The 14,444-nt window shown below is 39.2% G+C and overlaps 1 protein-coding gene across 3 annotated transcripts in view; it reads left to right on the top strand.

The window, feature by feature from the left end:
• The window catches only part of PACRGL (parkin coregulated like), a 105,261-nt gene that overhangs the window by 15,942 nt on the left and 74,875 nt on the right, over positions 1–14,444 (top strand). For all 3 annotated transcript variants that reach the window (XM_073609408.1, XM_073609394.1, XM_073609402.1), the window contains 2 exons: positions 11,832–11,995; positions 13,522–13,589. In XM_073609408.1, the coding sequence (XP_073465509.1) occupies positions 11,849–11,995; positions 13,522–13,589 (215 nt within the window). In that variant the 5' untranslated portion in view covers positions 11,832–11,848. The remainder of the gene's footprint in view (positions 1–11,831; positions 11,996–13,521; positions 13,590–14,444) is intronic.

Genomic DNA, 14,444 nt, shown 5'->3' with positions numbered 1-14,444 from the left:
TGTTAAACACCAAAGATGTTGGTTTGTTCAAAAACCCTTTTCTAAACGCACATGTGAATGTGCTTTGAGTAAAATGTTTTCTACTCAACAATAAGGGCTTCTTCTTTTAATGCTCAATAGCAGTTTTTGGAGTAAGTTGGTGTTTACAGTGACAATGGGGGTTATTTACTAAAGGCAAATCCACTTTGCACTTTCAGTGCAGTTTCAAGTGCACATTTGCAGTGCACTTGTATTGCAAAGTAGATTTACCTTTAGTAAATAACTCCTACAGTGGTTTATAAACTGCCACAATCAGCCCATTTTCGTGAATTCACAAATCTCATTCATGGTGCTGAAAATGATAAATATTTTTATCATTAATGCATTACAGACATTAACAACAAAAACAAGGTGTGTGTGTGTGTAGCAGACCCACAACATAATATTTCCCTGAAGAAGAGATTGTCACCTCATGTATCAAATAAATTACGTTTGCACTATTGAAGAAAAAGGCCAAAAAAAAAGCCCATTGGAGAACCTAGGAGACAGCTAAAAGAAAATCAAGCAGTAAATCAAATGAAATATTAGTTCTGTTTCAAAAATATATTTATTTAAAAAATGTCTCAGACATTTGGTAGCATATCAATGGCCCCCCTACCTGCAAAGTACTCTACTTTTGGGGGGGCAAGCCAGGACGGCCAGCTTCAAGAGCCGTCACTGTTGGATCTGGTAAGAATCCGGCCTCAGACCCAACTGAGGCCACATAGTTTGCTGCATTTTTGCACAAAAAGTAAAATGCAGCAGGCAAGAATTATGTGATTAAGTTTATATTCTGCTGTTAATTGCAGTGAGGAATAGGCGGAACCGGCTGGCCATTATCCCGATAGCGTTCTCCACCACTCTTCTGGCTATGGCCAATCGGTAATTAAAAACCCTCTGCTCCGGGGTGAGCGCCCTCATCGGGAACGGCTACATCAGGTGTTCACCCAGACCAAATGCTTCATCAGCAACAAACACAAACGGGAGTCCTTCCACGTTCTCTTCCGGAGGTGGCAATCCCAAGCCACCACTCTGGAGACGCCTGTAGAACCCTGTCTGGGAGATGACTCCACCATCCGACATCCGGCCATTCTTCCCCACGTCCACATAGAGGAACTCGTATGTCGCCGACACCACCGCCAACATCACAAAACTATTAAACTCCTTATAGTTGTAATAGTGTGACCAAGTTGGGGGGTGGGACTATGTGGACGTGTTTCCCATCAATTGCCCCTCCACAGTTGTGAAAGTCCCAATGATCAGCAAAGTGGGATGCCACAGTCTGCCATTCCTGTGGCGTTAAAGGAAACTGTGGAGTCAAACAAGAAAAAAAAAAATAGCCATTTTGCACATAAACTTTGCAAGCAGATTAGACACAAACATTCTTGGCCAACATCAGTATAACATTTTTTTGAAGGAGTATTTAAAGACAAAAGTATAAGGTCCACTTATCAGATCCCCCCCCCTTCTGATGGCCCATTGTAAAAATGTTAGGGGGGGATGTTTTGGACAGGTAACTATCTCCACTTCATTAAGAGCGGAATGCATAAATAATGTGTTTTACTTTGGCCAGCCCCTCCTTACTTACACTATTGGCAGCCCACTGGACAGGTAAGAAGTGTCATAATACAAAAATAGAAATACACACTGTCCTAATTGAAGCACATTTTTACATTCTGCAATTACTTATCAAGATAATAGGAGGAAAAAAAAACTTTAAACAGTACCATTTGAAAGTATTCAGGCAGGCCCTTTCACTACATGCTTTGGGGAATTCATCCATAAATTTGACCACAAAAGAGGTAGGTATAGTGTGTATGGGTTGGGCAAATGTGCAAGTGACTAGGCTAGGTGTGTATGGGCCCAGGATAGCATGCTGGGGAGGTTTGTGAAGGCAAAGATGCATGAAGGACAAAAAAGAGCATTAAAAACTTCCAGCATGCATGAGGACATTCACAACATTTTACAATCATGGTAATTAGGGAATGATGAAAGAAATACAATACATTAGCAAACATTAAATACATAGAATGTGATGTTAAAGGAGAAATCTTACCTTAATGTAGTCCTCCTGCAGGACCTGAATGATGGCAGAACAGGTCTCTGGAATAATGATCCCCAGAGCCTGGGGGGAGATACCTGTCGAGAACTTGATGTCCTACAGACTTCTCCCCGTCGACAAGTACCGCAACGTGGCGACTAGCCTCTGCTCAGGAGTGATGGCTTGCCGCATGCAGGTGTCCTGCTTCGCAATATAAGGGGACAGCAAAGCCAACAAACGGTGAAAAACGGGGCCCGTCATCCGGAGATAATTCCTGAAATCATCAGGATTATTCTCCTGAATCTCCTGCAAAAAATGGCATATGAGAGAATTGGACACGCTGGAACAACCAATTCTTCGTCCATGAACTCCTCCTCGCCCTGTTCTTGGACTGGACTTGGGTCAAAGTAAGAACCCCAACACCAAGCCCCTGCACAGCATGAACTCTATGACGAGTACGCACCCGCAACATGGCTTCAAAACGGTCGGCTGGCCAGAACGAACTAACAGAAAGCACTGAAAAACAGCAAGGCTTGAGAAGAACGCACTGAAAATCAAATACGTACTATAATAATATGCACTGACAAACAAATGCGAACTTGACTACACACACTGTTGTGTTACTATGTTATACACGTTCCCATAGTATTCTGGTTTGTCTTTCTCTGTGTGCATCAAGATGCTTGGGTCTGGCCACTAGGGGTTCAGATGGATCAGCTCACTATGTGTATATTATGTTGTTAACTTGTTTTGTAATTATGTATTATATTTATGTATGTCTCTCTTTTCCATTTTGTTCGATAGTCAATGTAAACGCTCCTGAAGAAGCGCAAGGAGCGCGCAACATGTAGAGCGAAATTTCTTTTTTGAGCATCATTCTACCGCTTCCCTGTAATTAAACCACACTCCTGGATTTTTGTATACTATGGAATGACTTTGATTCATCTTCTAGTCTCCTTGCAGAATTATTATGGTTTTGTACAGTAGTGGTATCGTATCAATTATATGCTGATCTATCAATGTGGGTTTTTTAGACATCATGTAATCACATTTTTTATGTGTTTTATAATAAAAAATATATTTTTGTATAATCGTTTGGTTGTGTCTAAAAAGTCAAAGTCCCATTTTCTCTCGTTATTCTAAAAGTTATAGTGTAAAACCATAGAATTGACTTTATAGGATCATAATTACATCAACTAAACTGCCAACTAAATATTCTAGTCATTATTCTTAGCACTTATTGAATAATTAGACAGCTTTTGATGCCTTGTATCCTTCAGTAATAATTCATTATACAGCAAGCTATAGGACTACACAATATCAGGGTCATTCATTATTCATATATGGTGATTTTAATAATTGTGTTTTCTCTGTGTGCATTCACATTTCAGCATAATATATGTCCAGTTGGTGGAAGCAGCACACAGTACCCTGTTCTGTATTTTTAGATGTGGCATGGAAGAAATTAAATGCTTCTTTTCTATAAGGGAGTCAGCAGAGTGTTGATTGTCTTTCCTTTTTTTCCTCCTTATATTTAATGAGGGACAGTACATTATCTTCCTCTTGCAGGCACACATTGTTTTAGGAAAGTACTGTAGCACCTGCCCCCCCTTTATGGTCTCTCACCTCGCCTTGCTCCTCTTTTTCCTCTTGCAGGGGGGATCAGGATGGAGATCGGTGAACTGCCAATCACTGATCCTCTGATTCCTCTAGGCTGAATGGAATCTGGAAGTGCTTCAGGTTCTCTCATAATTTTTTTAAAATTAAATTTCACATCATATAAAATACTTTGTTCAAAATTCTCATTCATAAAAATATAATTTTCCCCTACCCCCCCCTCCCCTTTCCCATCCCACATTCCTTAAACCTGCGTTATAATCTTCCTTCATTTAGTCCCTCCGCATCTTTTTTTTTCTCAGATTCCCATTATCTCAGAGTATTTCTTTGTGATCTTAAACTCTTTCCATCCTTTCCAAGTATTTGAAATTTTTTTTTTTCTTCTCGGCCCCACCGGCGCTCCAGGCTTCTCCCCCATGCTGAGTGCCCCTAGAGCAAGCTGCTTGCTCTGGGGGCATTTATGGTGCCCACTCCCAAGCTGCCTCTGTATGTCTATAAGACACACAGCATGGCTCAGCCCCACCCCTGCTCCCTCCTCACTGTCTGTGATTGACAGCAGCGGGAGCCAAGGTGTCTCAGCTATTGAGAGAGGGGGGAGCTGCACACTGAAGGTTTTTACCTTCATGCATAGAACCTTCAGGCTTTAGAACCACTTTAAAAACCCTTGAAGAGCTCCATTAGGAAGGTGCTTAGATTAAAATAAAAACCAAACATATCTAATGACTTAATGCATGGATTTCTAACAGTTTTGTTAATTGGACCAGCTGACCAACATCTAGCTATTGTTAGAGATGGGCTATCCACACACCTTGCATAGGCAAAGAGTAAGTTTGTAGGCAGGTGCAGTTTGCTTCCTCCACTGTAGGTGGCGCCTGACTGGAACGGCATCCCAGCTTGGAGAGGAAGTCAGGGGGAAACTCGGTTTCTTTGTGGTTTCTGGTTCCTGGGGGCAGCGTTCTGGTTGGCTGCACTGCATCAAGGTGACCATTGGTGGCCATCTTGGAGTTTTTTTAAGTCCTTTTTGCACACTTTCACGTGTGGGTAGTGTAGGGATAGGTTACCCGTCTGTCAGGAACAGTATTGGCAGCAGGGAAAGGTTCTAGACAAGAAGGGAAAGCTTAGGGCTTGCAATTCTATTGAACATCTTCTCGATTGGGTATGAGACAGCCAGGCCGCATTCCGCCCTTCCAGACATATGCTGTCAGTTTGACTGATGCCTGCTCTGCTATACGCTATTGGCACTCCTGAGTGTTCCCGGTTGGGCCCTCTCCAACAGTTTTGCCTTTGCTACAATACAAGTTCTGCTTTGCCACAATACAAGTTATACTGATAGAACCTAGACTGTGTGCGAGTTATTAAACATAAAATATAAAAGATTGATGCACTCTAAAAATTGATCAACCAATGCGCAAAAACTGTATCAAATCGCAAATAAATAAAATATCAAAAAAATGCTCAAATGAATAAATAATCAGATACACATATAGATGAATAAGTACCTATTAAATGGAGGTAAATAAAATTCTGGTGCTAATACATATACACATACACCCAAAAAAATGATATGTGATGGTGTGTAGAAATAAATAAATAAATAATGGCGAACTGATAAAGAAGCAATCATAAAGTGAAAAGATTCCAGCGGAGATAAGTTAGTCCAAAAAATAAATGAAATTGGCCCAGTAGTTCATTCCTTAATCAAATTAATTGATTCACTGTGCTTGATCGTTATTCATGATTTTTGGCTTTTCTTACATCCCACTTCAGCCATGATACTGTTGGTAGTTTGGTTCTCAAGGGAATGATTTTATGAAAAGCAAGCAAAAAGATATATCATTGCGCAGTGAACTAGAAGAAAGTACACAAGCAAACAGCTTAAGAGATACACTCACATGCGCCTGGTTAAATAAAGGCATTCAGGTATGCAGATTGCAGTCAGCCGCTGTGGACGAGGCTTCCCATAGAGAAACCGCTGCTGTTCAGCTCGATGTGTCATGCAGCAGTGAACGTCCTAGGCTCCTCCCACGCGTTGCGTCACTGACACGTGACTTTCTCAAGGATAAACGCAAGAAGCCACGGTCTCTGTATTTAAGTCCTATGGCATTCTGGTTACCATGGAGACAGTGCTGTGTTCATTGGATCATCATACTGCTTATACTGGCGTGTAAATATTTATTTAAAACAATGTTTAATTGTTACATACTTATTAAAAGAGAAATGTATATTTATAATCACAGGTTAAAAGGATAAACAGATACAAATATAACAGAAAGTAAAAAAACGTAAATAGAAACATTGACTATATGGTAACAGGCTCCCTCCAGTGATATGTATCGGTATTGCACACTTAAGGTTTAAATCTTAAAGTGATCTACCTCTCCTAGCAAAGATCAATGTTACAATCCCTGATACGTCAACCTGACAACGTAATACAAATTACCAAGGGTCCCTAAAATCCATCACTGTGCATTTACCTAAGAAGGTTATCAATATACTAGCACATTGCACCATCCAAGGCAAATCTATTTGGCTAAATGTATTATGCAACTAGTCCATATATGCATCAATGTACCAAAAATGTATAAGCTATAAATATCTATTTGGCCATATGTATTACACAGATAGCCAACATTATGCATCAGCATACCAACAACATGCATACTATAAAAATAGCATAAACATATGCATAATTGTGTGTAATCTTATTCATGAGAGGTTAAAATTTATATAAACTATATATAAGCTAGCAATGGGGATTATTAAAATGTATTATGCTAGTTATTAAGACCAAAAAAAAAAAATATTAATTTTTTTTTTTTTTTTTTTTTTTAAATATCAAAATATTAAAATAATTTAGGATAATTATGGCATATTAGTAGTCTGATATGAAACAATTAAGATCAAATTCTATGTTCAAGCCGTTAGGCGCAAGAGTACCCATCTCAAATATCCATTTTGACTCGTTTTTGCTGAGTTCCCTTATCTTATTTGAGCCTCTCCAATGTGGTTTATATCTCTGTATTGCCCAAAATTTTAACTGTTTAGGATCACTGTTGTGGTGCGTAGCAAAATGTTTGGAAACACTATGCTTAGGGAAAGCTTTTTTAATATTCTGAATATGTTCCCTTATGCGTTTCCACATAGGCCTCTTAGTTCTGCCTATATATTGCAGTGAACAGGAGCATTGCAAAACATATACTACGCCTTCAGTTCTACATGATATAAAATCCTTGATAGTATATTCTTTTCCGGTGCTGGTTGCTATAAACTTATTGCACTTTTGCCCATTTTGTTGGGTATTTTTGCACGCATAGCACCTCTTGCAGGGGAAGAAACCTTTCCCCTGGAAGAAGGATAGTTCTGTCATTCTTTTGGGAGGTTCTGGGACATTTTTGGCTATTAGATCCCTTAATGTTGGAACTCGCCTATATATGAAGCGAGGTCTATCCGGTAAAATATTACAGAGAGTTTTGTCTGATTTTAAAAGAGGCCAATATTTTTTGATAATTCTTTCCATTTTCTTATGTTGGACACTGAAATTCATTATCAAGGGTATATCATTATTAACTTTGTTATCCTTGATTTTATCTTGAATCAATAACTCTCTTGGGGTTTGATTGATCTCTTGAATTTTTTCTGATATAAATTCCTTACTGTATCCTTTATCTTCAAACTTTTTTCCCATCCGCTGGAATCTTTTCACCTTATGATTGCTTCTTTATCAGATCGCCATTATTTATTTATTTATTTCTACACACCATCACATATCATTTTTTGGGGGGTATGTGTATATGTATTAGCACCAGGATTTTATTTACCTCCATTTAATAGGTACTTATTCATCTATATGTGTATCTGATTATTTATTCATTTGAGCATTTTTTTGATATTTTATTTATTTGCGATTTGATACAGTTTTTGCACATTGGTTGATCAATTTTTAGAGCGCCTCAATCTTTTATATTTTATGTTTTATACTTTATGGGATTCTGATCACCTTGCATTGATAGCAGCTTAATTTTATTGATCAATTCACGGTACTCCTTTTATTTTTATTCACGTATATTTATTTGCATTTATTCAGATTTATTTATATCCATCTCAGCGCTTGGTTTTTACTCACGATGTGTGCGAGTTATTATTGCTGCATCCATTCACAGGTTTGTGAGTGTGGTGAATTGAGATTTATGAACTGGAACTTCAAACAGATAAAAAAAGGACAAATTCAACACTGTTCTGTATTTATAAATTGTTAAAAATGAATTCCAGGTAAGAATATTTTATAACTATGCATATAACATACCTGACTGGTCCCCCTGGAAGCTGGAAATCACTGAAGTAGACACCACTACTCCAGTTATCTCCACTTGCTTCCAGGTCCTGCACCGTGCCTTAAGCATTCAGAAAACAAGTGATCAACTGCTCAGCACGGGTGCCATTCAGACATCATACACTCCACCTTGTCTAATCAGCAAACGCTCCTCATTTCAAGTATCTTGAATTTGATTTAGTATCAGCCTCTTGCAATCTCCTATACATAACAATCAAACTGGGAGAGGAAGGAGCAGTTCTAAGACCCAATCACAGTATTCCTCTTTACTGTAACAGAACAAAATGGTGTCATCTTCCCGGCTGTGCTGTGTAACTCTCCTTTACACAAATCTCTTGAAATATAACTGAAGGCAAAACTTTTTTTTGTAGTTTTAGATAAAGTGGAAAAACATATTTTAGGTTTTTATTGCTGTCTGTGTCCCTGTTAAGAGGGATTTACTTCTCTATTTGCCCTGTGACCCCTATCACCAATCCCACGTTTTGAGTGCTTATCAGAACAGGAATAGTGAGGAAATCTTCAAATAAGTACACTAGTTGTGGTGACTATCGTGACTACCAGGGCTTCCCCTCACTTTGGAAGGATTTCCTTTCTGTTGCCACTATGGAAAAGGAAGTGGATAGAAATCTCCCTAATGGGGCACAGCTGGCAAAGAAACTAACATTGGTTATAACCCTCCCTTACTCTATCCAAAATGGTACAAAAAATGTTTTGTCCTCACGTCTACTTTTAAATATAGTGTTAAAGCGGTTGTATACCGCTGGATTTTTTTTTTCCTGCATAGTAAAGTCATAATGTGATAGTATGCATGCAGCCACTTCCATCTTCACCCGTCTTGGTTCTGGGTTTGCGGGCTCCAGCTCTGTGCCTGGCCGGAGCCGTGATGATGTCACTCTCACGCATGCACGTGGGAGCCACAGTTCACAGCACAGGGCTTGGAAGGAATGGCACAGGTGGCCGTTCCTTCAGAGCACATGCGCCAATAATGTCACTGGCTGCATGTAATGTAAATATCTCCTAAACGGTGCATGTTTAGGAGATATTTACACTACCTATAGGTAAGCTTTATTATAGGCTTAACTATAGGTAAAAGTCAGTAAAGAATGTTTACTTCCTCTTTAATGTTGCTACAGAATGGTGTTGCCTACTGTGACCAGTACAACTCTAGAGATCTTAAGGCCGGTTCACACCGGGACCGCACAGGAACACTAGCCACGATTCCTGTGCATTCCCATTGGACAATTTTGTAGCCTATTTATTTGAATGGCTGAAATTTCAGGGAATGCTGAGAAAGTGGTGCATGCACTACCTTTAAAATAACTTACCGTACCAAACTGCATATTACTGTGGTACTGCGACCTGCGCTTGTGGTGCCATTAATATTACACTGGCACACTCGGCAGATGGCAAAGGTAGTGCATTTTGAGCATGGTGTAGTAAATGTGCACAGAACACACCTTTCCGGCACCTTGTTCCGATGTGAACCGGCCCTTACAAAGTTCATATAGGCATGTGATAGGTTGTTGTGGACAGTGACCTCAGTTTTCTCTATCAGGGACGTTCCTGTTTCCTTACTTGATTGTCAACATTTTACCTACATCTTTCTGTGTATTTAACGAACTTGTACATTACCAAAATACTGTAATTTCAGTACTACTTAGTTGACCTTTGTTTAAAAGTACATGTGTGGTCACCGCAGACTATCAGATGCTAGAACATGACTGTAAAACAGCATAGTATATAAAGCTGGAATTTGGTCCAATGCAATACATTTTGGGTCACAACTGGCTCAATAAGTATTATCTGCAGGCCTAACCAAATCCACTAATATGTCTTTAGGGGGTTGTCCGCCTTCAACAAAAAGGAAACTCCAAAGCTGATACTTATGTGCTGCACTGAAGATATTATCCAGTGAATTCCCCTTTTCAACGATTGTTTCAGTATATGTAAATTTAGTTCTTAAACATCTGAAGTGCTGATTGCTCACATGGACTTTCTGAGGCCAGGGCGATGTGGTGCTAGAACAAAGCTTATGCCTAGTACACACGATAAGAAAATTGGCCAAAAAATACAGAGCCTATCAGGACAGTTCATCCGAAACTCTCCGAAAGGAGAAGCACGAAAATGTTTCTCGTACGATAACGAACAAACAAGAGCAAACGATTTACGTGTAATTAGTATATTATTTGTATTAAAAAAAAATTGTGTGACCAAAACCACACATGCTCAGAAACAAAAGAATACATTACATACAACACAATACTATAAGTTACATAATTTTCTAAGTTTTATTCTGTTATACAAAATTTCCATAACTTAAGTAACCTATTCATTTTCATATGAGACCAGCATGCAAAAAAAAACGGACGATCATTCATCCGTTTTTTCATTGTGTGTACATTGTGTGGCATTAGCAGCCCTTGGCACCCCATCAGTCTCAGAGGTGATTGTAAATTGCATAAAACAACTGATCTGTAATCTTCACTATTTGACATATGGCTACTGGTAGATGGGTGCCCATGTGTTTGTTGAAAAAAAATATTAGCATCTGATGTTTTTGAGTAATTTCTGCTGTCAGCAAAAGCTGTTCCCTGTGTCATAAAATGTACCGTACTTCCTGGCAACTGTATTACATGGTAAAAGAATGAAGAAAGAGCACACCAACCTTGCCCATTACCCAAGTAATATTTATTAAAATCAAAAAGAAGGAAACATACTTACAAACAACTGGATTATAAAAGCATATCAGAGTCCACAATGGACAAAAAGCGACCAGATCACCAGGACTGTGTCCAACACGCCGGAGAACCTTCCAGATGGCTGATGCGTTTCGAGGGGGGATCCCCTCTTCCTCAGAGCCCAGGGCAGCAAGGCCTGTGCATGTAATGGGAGCCATATGTATTCCAGGTTTCTTCCATTGCCATCGCACTACTGTTGAGCGCAGATTTTGTTTGACTGTGAACTGTATTACACTGACTGCTTTCTAAATCCTGTGTCAGTTTGCCAATGTTAATTTGATTTCAGTTGAAAGTGGAACTTTAGTCAGAAAATTAAGTCCTGCTAGATCACTTCAGGCTGACCCCTTTTGCAGATATAGCTGTGTAAAACATAAAAAATAAGTGCTTATGTTTTTAAATCCTGCTCTGCACATGCTCAGTTGCTCTCCATTTTTAGGCACTGCAGAGTTTGTAGAGGCTGATCTACTGACAGCCTTAAATCGAAATTAAACCCTCCTATCCTTTATAGCCAAGGAAGCTGTTTCTGTTTGATCTGCAACTGCCATAGTGCTGTACATGTGATCAGTTGTGACACCAGCCTTTTGATGGTTTGACAGTTTGTTTGAGGACACAAGCAAATATGACAGTTAGCAATCCCAAGCATTCCAGGGATGTAACTGTTTTTTGAAACCATTAAATCGATGGGTTTAGTTCTGCTTTATGACTTATTACTGGGGCTCTGGACTTCAGCAAAATGGCAGTCTCCAGCAAGAAGAAACAGGAGCAATGCTGGAGGCAAATTTACAGAACACAATAACTTTGGTAGCATAATGTGGAATGTATGTTTCTTGCTAAGGAACATTATTTTTTATTTATTTTTTTATTGTTGTTATGGGTAAAGTTCCACTTTATGTTATCTATATGCAATGCCTTGAATTACCTTGGAAGACTACTACAGCTAAATACTAAGAACAAAGTATTGTACATAAGGTAATCGTGTGCAAGAGGAAAACAACCTCTCTTTACAACATAACATTTGGAGTATTTGCTTTTCATGATCATCTTTTTAACGTTTTAGACAGTAATTTAGCATTGCACCCTGTTCTAGAACTCTGTGGTCCAGCAATGTCTGCATCTTCTCGAGGTCCATCCAGAAACACAGGTCAGCGAAGCAAAACCACGACACCACCATTGGCTTCTCCTTCCACAAGCTCAGCAAGTGGAGTCCGAGCAAAACCAAGTGATAAGCTCAACCCCAAAACTATAGATCCGGTAAGCGATATAATGTTTTATCAAAGATACATTCTATAAATGGAGCCTTTCTAGAATATGATTTATATAACTGTTCTGATCGGCTATTAAAAATTCTGTTGATTGACACGAATGGTCACACAAAGCAAGGTGGGTAAAGAAAACACTACCGCCTAGACTAAAATTTTTCGTCAGAAATTGTTGATCTTTGAACTCTTATTTACTTGCTTGTTTGTAAAGCAGGAAAAGTGTTTCCAAACAATGAAATAGGCACTTGCTCTTATTCTATTGGCCCATTGTCTTTCCTAGAATGTGTTCATACTTGGAGTAAAAGAACTATTTATTTGCATGGTGGACCTTTTAAAAAAAATGGAATTCAAAATATGCAAAAAAACTTTTCCAATAATTGGGTTTAATTGTTGTTTTTGATTTTTTTTTTTTTTTTTGACACCTAAGGCTGATAGGTGGGGCTGTATGATGACCACATCGCTCAGTGAATATGGTCACCATACAGCTGACCACCATGTAACTGCATATATATATATATATATATATATATATATATATATATATATATATATATATATACATGCTTTGACAAACTTTAAACAATATGGTCACCTTAGCAATAGAACAGCAGGAACCTAAGATGTATAACTGTGGTCTCCAAACTGCGACCTGGGAGCCGGATGTGGCCTTTTTCCTGATTTTTATCTGGCCCTTGTGGCACTATTCCTTCTACTGACACCAACAAGGGGGGTATAATTCTTGCCACTGACACCAACAATAGGGCACATTTCCTCCCACTGACACCAATGATGGAGCACTATTCCTCCAACTTACACCAACAATGGGACACCATTCCCCCCACTGACACCAACAATAGGGCAATATTTCTCCCACCGACACCAACGGTGGAGCATTATTTGTTCTACTGAAACCACCAATTGGGGCATAATTACTTCACTGACCCCAATAATGGGGTACTATTCCTCTCACTAAAGATGGGGCATTGTTTACTCCCACTGACATCAGGACATTTTCTACTCCCACTGGCCACAGTTCGGCCCCCCTAGCGTATGAAGGACCATAAACGGGCCTCTTGTTTATAAAGTTTGAAGACCCCTGATGTATAGGAAGGAAAAGAAGAGGAAAGATAAATTGTAGACACATGGTTATATGAAATCTCAGTGCCCCTGGACAAATTTCTGCTGTTCTATTGTGCTTTTGCATTGAACTCTGTATAATATAATCCCTTTTTTTTTCTTTTTTTTTTAAGACCCATGAGATTCATGTGATTCACTCTCCATGGTTTCCAGGGGATTTATTTTTTAATTGTCCAACCTGCTGATATGTGTTAACAATAAATCAAAGAAGGAATCTTGAGAGAAACTGAAATAATTAGGCATCATTGCTGTTAGTTGACTTATTACTACTTGTTGAATTAATAATAATATCTGTTCAGTGAACCGTTTATTCTTTAAATTCAGGAAGATGTCAGAAATCAGACGCTGTCAATCACTTTTACATGTCTATTTTTATTTCAGTTTGCTGAGTCCCAGAGATCTCCCTCTGCGTTTGCTGCCATATACTCCAAAGGAGGCATTCCGTGCAGGTACATTTAGTATATTCTTGCCTTTAGCTTTACAGACCTCTGCTTTCCAAAACCCAACATATTTTTATATGTTGTAAAAAGTATTTTTAGTTAAAGTATTTTAGTTAAAAGTGCATACTTTTGACTGGTGTTTTTCTTTATATTAATAATGGTTCTTTCAAATGAAATAACCCGGAGCGATTTTTTAGTCTTCCCTTTAGGAATGTTTTCTATTCTATGTTTAAAGCCCAACTCTGGCAACTAAAAAATGATCTCTTGCAGTGGGACTGCATCCCCATTGCAGGGGTTAATTGCTTGTTTTGTCTAGGGGAGAAGGTCCTCTGCTTCCTGGGCAAATGGCACTCCCCCAGGATCTAGAGGTGGACTGTCCCGCGATATTCTTACATCCAGTGCTGAATGGACCCTGCTCTGGTCTTGATGACATCAGGAACCTAGACCGCTGGAGAACAAGGATGCAGACACTGCGGGGACCAGTCTAGCTGTGGGGAGGAGCATTAAATCTCCCTTTATTGCTTCCCTAAAACAAGCAATGAACCCTTATTTTCTGATGGAAAATGTTCTATGGGAGCTCGTTGTCGGAAATTCTGACCGTGTGTAGGCTCCATCGGACATTTTCCATCAGAATTTCCGTCACACAAAATTTGAGATCTAGATCTCAAATTTTCCGACAACAAAATCCGTTGTCGTAAATTCCAATCGTGTGTACACAATTCCGACGCACAAAGTTCCACGCACGCTCGGAATCAAGCAGAAGAGCCGCACTGGCTATTGAACTTCCTTTTTCTCGGCTTGTCGTACGTGTTGTATGTCACCGCGTTCTTGACGTTCCAGATTTCCGACAAGATTTGTGTGACC

This window comes from Aquarana catesbeiana, linkage group LG01 (assembly GCF_042186555.1).
Source record: "Aquarana catesbeiana isolate 2022-GZ linkage group LG01, ASM4218655v1, whole genome shotgun sequence".
Classification (NCBI taxonomy): Eukaryota; Metazoa; Chordata; class Amphibia; order Anura; family Ranidae; genus Aquarana; species Aquarana catesbeiana.
Note: the sequence above shows the minus strand (reverse complement) of the source record. Positions and strands in the feature narration are given on the sequence as shown.